Here is a 7,550-nt window from a genome sequence, read left to right on the forward strand (position 1 = left end):
TTTTTCTCTGAGACAAGAGGTCCCTCCCACATCAGGAGGCTCTGGGACCCCAGCAGACCTCACCTGTAACAAGAAGGGCCCACGGGGGATGATTCTGCCCTGGTGCGTGGAAGGGGCCAGGCAGCCTCGCCGGTGCGTGGTCAGCCCTCAGGGTTCTGGGGCAGAGAGGGGCCTGAGCTCACCTGGTAAAGCCCCATGCCAGGCCCACGTCACAGAGGCTGAGCAGGGGCTCAGGGTCACACAGCCCAGGTGGGGCCTGGACCAGCGCTCCCGCCTCCAATGCAGCCGCCCATCACTGCCCCCAACAGTGACAGCAGCTCCTGTTGCCCAGCTCCAGGATGGTGTCCCGCAAGGCCCTGGCTGCCCTGCTGCTGGTTCACGTCACCGCTCTGCTGGCCTCCCAGACGGAAGCCTTTGTTCCCATCTTCACATACAGCGAGCTCCAGAAGATGCAGGTAAGGACCCCGTGGCCCACAGCCCAGTGCCCACTGCCCAGAGCCCACCACCCAGTGCCCACTGCCCACAGCCCACCACCCAGTGCCCACTGCCCAGAGCCCACCACTCAGTGCCCACTGCCCACAGCCCAGCACCCAGTGCCCATCACCCAGTGCACATCACCCAGTGCCCATAGCCCAGTGCCCATCACCCAGTGCCCAGCACCCAGTGCCCATCACCCAGTGCCCATCACCCAGTGCCCATAGCCCAGTGCCCATCACCCAGTGCCCATCGCCCAGTGCCCATCGCCCAGTGTCCATCACCCAGTGCCCACCACCCAGTCGCCCAGTGCCCACCACCCAGTGCCCACCACCCAGTGCCCATCACCAAGTGCCCACCACCCAGTGCACACCACCCAGTGCCCACCACCCAGTGTCCATCACCCAGTGCCCACCACCCAGTGATCACCACCCAGTGCCCACCACTCAGTGTCCAGCGCCCAGTGCCCACCACCCAGTGCCCATCACCCAGTGCCCACCACCCAGTGCCCACCGCCCAGTGCCCACCGCCCAGTGCCCATCGCCCAGTGCCCACCACCCAGTGCCCACCGCCCAGTGCCCACCGCCCAGTGCCCATCGCCCAGTGTCCACCGCCCAGTGCCCACCGCCCAGTGCCCACCACCCAGTGCCCATCACCCAGTGCCCACCACGCAGTGCCCACCGCCCAGTGCCCACCGCCCAGTGCCCATCGCCCAGTGTCCACCGCCCAGTGTCCACCGCCCAGTGCCCATCACCCAGTGCCCACCACCCCGTGTCCATCACCCAGTGTCCACCACCCAGTCGCCCAGTGCCCACCACCCAGTGCCCACCGCCCAGTGCCCACCGCCCAGTGCCCATCACCCAGTGCCCACCACTCAGTGCCCACCACCCAGTGTCCATCACCCAGTGCCCACCACCCAGTGCCCACTACCCAGTGTCCATAACCCAGTGCCCACCACCCAGTGCCCACCACCCAGTGTCCATCACCCAGTGTCCACCACCCAGTGCCCACCACTCAGTACCCACTACCCAGTGTCCATAACCCAGTGCCAACCACCCAGTGCCCACCACCCAGTGCCCACTACCCAGTGTCCATCACCCAGTGCCCACCACCCAGTGCCCACCACCCAGTGTCCATCACCCAGTGTCCACCACCCAGTGCCCACCACCCAGTACCCACTACCCAGTGTCCATCACCCAGTGCCCATCACCCAGTGCCCACCACCCAGTGCCCACCGCCCAGTGCCCACCGCCCAGTGCCCATCACCCAGTGCCCACCACCTAGTGCCCACCACCCAGTGTCCATCACCCAGTGCCCACCACCCAGTGCCCACCACCCAGTGCCCACCACCCAGTGTCCATCACCCAGTGTCCACCACCCAGTCGCCCAGTGCCCACCACCCAGATTCCATCACCCAGTGCCCACCACCCAGTGCCCACTGCCCAGTGTCCACCACCCAGTGCCCACCACCCAGAGCCCATCACCCAGTGACCACCACCCAGTACCCACTACCCAGTGTCCATCACCCAGTGCCCACCACCCAGTGCCCACCACCCAGTGTCCATCACCCAGTGTCCACCACCCAGTCGCCCAGTGCCCACCACCCAGTGCCCACCGCCCAGTGCCCACCGCCCAGTGTCCACCACCCAGTGCCCACCGCCCAGTGTCCATCACCCAGTGTCCATCACCCAGTGCCCACCACCCAGTGCCCACCACCCAGTGTCCATCACCCAGTGTCCACCACCCAGTCGCCCAGTGCCCACCACCCAGTGTCCATCACCCAGTGCCCACCACCCAGTGCCCACTGCCCAGTGTCCACCACCCAGTGCCCACCGCCCAGAGCCCATCACCCAGTGACCACTGCCCAGTGCCCACTACCCAGTGCCCACCACCCAGTGCCCACCATCCAGTGCCCACCACCCAGTGCCCACCACCCAGTGCCCACCGCCTGTGGCCCAGGTGACTCAGCCCTGCTCGCACTGAAGAGGTGTTAGGTCTAGAGTCAACCTGCATTTGATCAGCTCTGCCAGTGACACCAGACAGCATGGGGGCCGGGCCAGGCTCCAGCACCGCCCTGGCCTCCACTCCTCTAGAGCCACTCGGTGTCAGGGGTACATCTCTCCCCACCCGGCCATCCACCCACCCGAGGAGCCTCCCGTCGCCATGTCAGTGCACATTCGCTGAGCATCTGGGTGAGAGGCCCACGTACAGGGAGACGTACGGGCAAGCCCAAGACTTCCGTCTTCAGGAGCCGGCCTGGGAGCCAAGGCACAGACCCGTGGGGATTCACTCGCCGGTTAACTGCCCAGTCGGTGCCCTGTCCTAAGTGCTGAGTCCCGGGAGGGGGTGCACTGCAGGCTGGCACCTGGGAAGCCCCGGGGGAAGGTGAGACTGAGCTGGTGCCTTGGGAGAGCAGTAGGGAGCCCCGGGGGGCAAATGTCCAGCAGCGGCCAAGGCCTCCTTCTCTTTAGAGCCCAGGCAGACACCAGGCCGCAGGACAGCTGGGCAGCAGGACTGCCTCCCGGTGACTTCATTTATTTTTTTAAATATATTTTTATTGATTTCAGAGAGGAAGGAAGAGGGAGAGTGAGAAGCACCAATGATTAGAATCATTGATTGGCTGCCTCCTGCATGCCCCACACTGGGGGTCGAGCCTGCAAGCTGGGCATGTGCCCTGACCTCCTGGGTCATAGGTCGACGCTTAACCACTGAGCCACGCCGGCTGGGCCCAGTGACTTACTTTAGACACAGGGGTTCTGAGTGCCGTGCGACACTGGTTTCTCTTTCACCCGAGGAGATGAAGAAATGGAACTGGCACGTCCCACCTGTCTGAGGCCGGGGCTCCGCTAGGGACAAACACCCAAGTCAGTTCTCTGTTCTCTCGGAGGTCGCGTGGCCTGGGTCAGCTTCTGTATCTGCACCCTCTGTCCCGGACAGGCATCCACGTCCCCTGAGCAGCGGCCCTTGCAGAGCCAAGGCTGGACCCAGACCCCTCCTTCAGGGACACACCTCCCTCACCCCGGCTCCCGCTCCAGAAAAGACCACCACGGTTCTAGAACCACCCGTCAGGGCAGGCCCGAGCTGAACCCCAGGAGTGCCGTTAAGAAGCCAGAGCGCAGCGGGGTCTGGTCTAAGTGCTCGGGTCCTGGCCAGCAGGGTGCCAGGCGAGATGGGGGCTGGGCAGAAAGAGTCAAGCTCAGTAGAACATAAACTAGCAAAACAGCAACCACAGGATACTGCGTGAACCTGCTCTGCGGTCTTGCTCCCTGCAATTGCCCGGCTCCGGGGTTTGTATGAAGAAGCTGCAAGCTCCCTCCTCCATAATTCATCTCCCTGTCTTGCCTCTTATAAATCCCCTCCCCGGGACTCCAGCTTCGGGCCCCCTGGCACCCTACAGGCGAGGCTGTCTTGCCACCTCTTTTATAGGTTCTCTGCTAAGAAAAACACATTTTCACACTTAATATGCATGAAGGGCAGCCATTATTTTCAGCATTTTAACTTAATTAACAGTAACAATCTGGGTGCAATGTTTGAACTTCACAGGACCAGATTCCTCTGCAAGTTGACCTATTGGTGGGCAACTCGAAGGCCACTCTTGGGCCGCTGGTGTCTGCGACTCGTGCAGGAGGCACGGGAGAAGGGGGCTTGTGGCCCGAGGGGAGCTGGGGCCATTTGGCACCCTGGGCAGAAGCAGGCGAGGGCCATCTGGGCAAGGAGGGGGAGGGCGGGTTTTGTGCCATGTTGTGCTCTGCCCCTAGGAAAAGGAGCGGAACAAAGAGCAAAAGAAATCGCTGGGCGAGCAGCAGAGGTCTGAAGAGGTGGGTCCTCTGGACCCCGTGGAGCTCACGGAGGAGGAAGACGGCCAAGTTATCAAGGTGAGCGAACAGGCGGCCGATGCAGAGACACCTGGCGGGGTTCTCCTGGCCAGCCACCGAACGCGCCAGGGCTCAGCAGTGAGCCCCATCCTGGGGGCAGGCAGGCGCCGACATGGGACAGTGCACCATTTCAGGCACCGAGTAAAGGAGTGGCAGAGAGTGAGAGTGGGATTTGGACGGGGCAGTCAGGGGAGGCCTTTCAGAAGAGGTGGCATTTCCTTTGAAACCTGAATGATGAGGAGCCCCTCCATAAGAGCTAGAGCAAGGGCTTCCCAGCCGAAGGAACAGGGCGGGCGCCGGCCCTGCTCAGGAAGCGCCTGGCAGGTGCAAGGCCCTGAGCGGACAACAGGGCCGCAGAGCCTGCTGGGCCAGGCCACTGGGGATCCCAAGCAGGGACTTGGCCGGACCTGACTCTGGGCAGCACAAGGGAAGGCAGGAGACTATCAGGGGGAGCTGCAGGCCCCAGGCGGGAGAGAGATGATCCAGAGACAGCTCCTGTGAAGACCCAGGCCCAGGACCTTCAGCAACAGGTTAGGATGCCAGATTGTCCGGGCCAGCGAGCTTGGACTGTGTCCAGCACAACTATAGTTTCACGCTCATGTATTCCGGCCATGAGACTCCCCAGCCCTCTATGTGTGGGGGCGGTTCTGGGCCCTGAAGATAGAGCAGTAGACAAAACGGACACACCAGCTGCCCTCCTGGCGCCCTCACTCCAATGGGGGTCCAGAAACAGATGCCAGGATGGGCAACATTCCTCGAGCAGGATAAGAAGCCCACTGTGCAGCATGGCTGGTAGCGACAAGTGCTACAGAGAAACAAAGCAGGGAAAGCAGAGGGGGTGGCTGCAATTTTAAATAGGGTGATCAGAGCTGGCTTTGTGATTGGGTGGTATTCATGCAAAGACTTGAAGAGAATGAGGGAGCGAACCAAAGGAATGTTTGGGGGAAGAGATTCCAGGCAGAATGAAGTGCAAAGGCCCTGGGGCAGGAGTGGTGCATCCGTGAACAGCCAAGAGGCTGGAGTGGCTGCAGAAAGGGAGGCAGGGGAGAGCGTGGGAGATGAGGCAGAATGTGGACGTCATGGGCCATTGTTTGGACTTGGCCTTCACTCTGCGGACTGGGAGCCCTGGGGCCTTTGAGCAGAGGAGGGATGTGATGTACATTGAGAACAGGCTAAAGGGGCAAAGGCGGAATGGGGGAGACCACTGAGGAGGCTGCAGAACCCGAGAGAGAATGGTTCAGCTCAGATGGTCGTGGTGGAGGCAGAGCAAAGGGTCAGACTCTGGAAATATTTTGGAGCTAGAAGCCCATTTGCTGAAAGAATGGATATAGAATGTGGAAAGTGGAAAACAGAAAACTCTTTTTTGGCCGGGACACCGGAAGGATGGAGTTGTCACCCCGAGACGTGAAGCCTGTGGTTGGCTGCAGGTTGACAAGAGGAAGGTCGGGTCAGAGGGACTGTAAACTGTGAGATGCTGTTGGCAGCTGGGTGGAGACGATGCAGGCAGGTGGGTAAGTAAGCGGGCACCTCAGGAGAGGCCAGAGCTGGAGACACCATGTGGGAGACCCAGCGATTAGATGGAATTCAAGCCAGGACAGGGCAAGGTCGCTGACCCGGCGCGGGCAGCTGCAGAAGGGAGAGGCCCCAGGACTGAGCGTGAGGCAATTCCCTGTGGAGGCGCCTGGGAGGGCCTTGCCAAGGTCATCCAGGGTCAGGGTAGAACAAGCTGGACTCCATGCCTCCCGCCTCCCCCTGGACACTGGCCATGACCTTTCCGCCCCCTTGGGTCGCCACAGCATGCTATCCCCAAACAGTGAGGTCTGACACATAGCCCAGAGGCTGACCTTGGTGCTGTGGCTCCCGGATGGGGCTCCTGGGCTCTGAGGAGGGAACGAGAGTTAGTCCTTCTGCTGGCGAACGGGGGCTGGCTCGGAGCTGCCCTCTTCCAAGCACCGGAGGCAGAGTTAAGGCGCCCGCTGAGGTTTCCACGGCACATGCTACATCCGATGGAACATCCGGGCGGCTCTGGGGGGGCGGGGCACCTCTCGTCCCTGTCCATCTCCCTGGAACCCTGATAGGCCGGCCAGGGGCACTATGGATCGTCCAGCCCAGCCTCCCCACTTTACAGGAGGAAACTGAGGCCTGGAGGACAGCCACAGCCAGGGGGCGGCATAGGCCGGGCTGGACCCTGAGCCCCACACAGGCCGCCCAAGGTTGCCCTTCAGCATCCGAGCCCATTCCCAGCCTCAAGGAGCTGGTGGGAGGTGGGGAGTTGGTGTGGCAGCAAGACCAGTGAACCAGGAAGCTCTGGGGGTGACAGCGAGATGAGTCTGCCACAACCGCCTCCAGACGGGTCCCTAGGGGCTCACTGTGTCCCCACAGCGCCAGGGCAGTAGAGCCTGGTGGGCACTGGCACTGACCCTGAAGACAGGCCCGCGGGGTTACCATTTTATTCCTCGATACTTAGTACCTGTGTGGCCTCAAGCAAGTTATTCAACCTCTTTGTCCTCAGTTTCCTCATCTGCAAAATGGGGACACTAATAGTCTCTACAGTGTCCCCCACATGGAAAGCCAGGGGGCTCCTGCCAGTGCCCCCCCCCCTCCTGTGCCAGCTTCCCCAGAGGAGGGTGATCCTCCTCCCAGAAGGTCTCAGCGACTTCCAGTATCCAGCCCCCTGCTTAGAACTGGGGGTGGGGGGCGGGGGGAGAGTGCCAGAGTTCCCAGCAGGCCCAGAAGACCAGAGGATCCCAGAGGATGGGCAGGGTGGGGCTGAGCGGTGGGGCTCCCGCAGGGCACCCAGGGGTCCTCAGCACTCCCCCTCTCCCTCTCTGCCTCTCCCTCCTTGTTAACTCTGCCTATTTCACAGCTCACTGCTCCCGTGGAAATTGGAATGAGGATGAACTCCAGGCAGCTGGGAAAGTACTGGCCGCCGTGGAAGGGCTGCTGAGCGAGGTGCTGCCCGCCCAGAGCGGTAAGAGCGGCACCACAGCTGGGCCTGCGTTAGCATTCCAGGAGCCAGTGAGCAGGGTTTGAGGACAGTGATTCCTTTTCCTGCTTTGCACCCTAGAACGAGCTGTTTTCTCCCACAAGCGTGCCCTTCCCTGCTGTGGAGCAGACAGCTTGATGGCTGTGGCGCCCAGGAGCCCAGCCCCCAGCCAGGGCACCTCCAGGCCCTCCCTCAATGGCTCAGGCCCGTGTCCC

General features: G+C 62.2%; 1 protein-coding gene across 1 annotated transcript; it reads left to right on the forward strand.

The window, feature by feature from the left end:
* Positions 1-338: 338 nt before the first annotated feature.
* Positions 339-7,296, forward strand: MLN (motilin; the record flags this gene model as incomplete). Its single annotated transcript, XM_080665489.1, has 3 exons — positions 339-455; positions 4,233-4,349; positions 7,216-7,296. The coding sequence occupies 3 exons, from the start codon at positions 339-341 to the stop codon at positions 7,294-7,296; spliced, it is 315 nt and encodes a 104-aa protein (XP_080521615.1).
* Between the last annotated feature and the right edge of the window lie 254 nt (positions 7,297-7,550).

Source organism: Plecotus auritus (genome assembly GCF_963455305.1).
Source record: "Plecotus auritus genome assembly, chromosome: 4".
Taxonomy (NCBI): Eukaryota; Metazoa; Chordata; class Mammalia; order Chiroptera; family Vespertilionidae; genus Plecotus; species Plecotus auritus.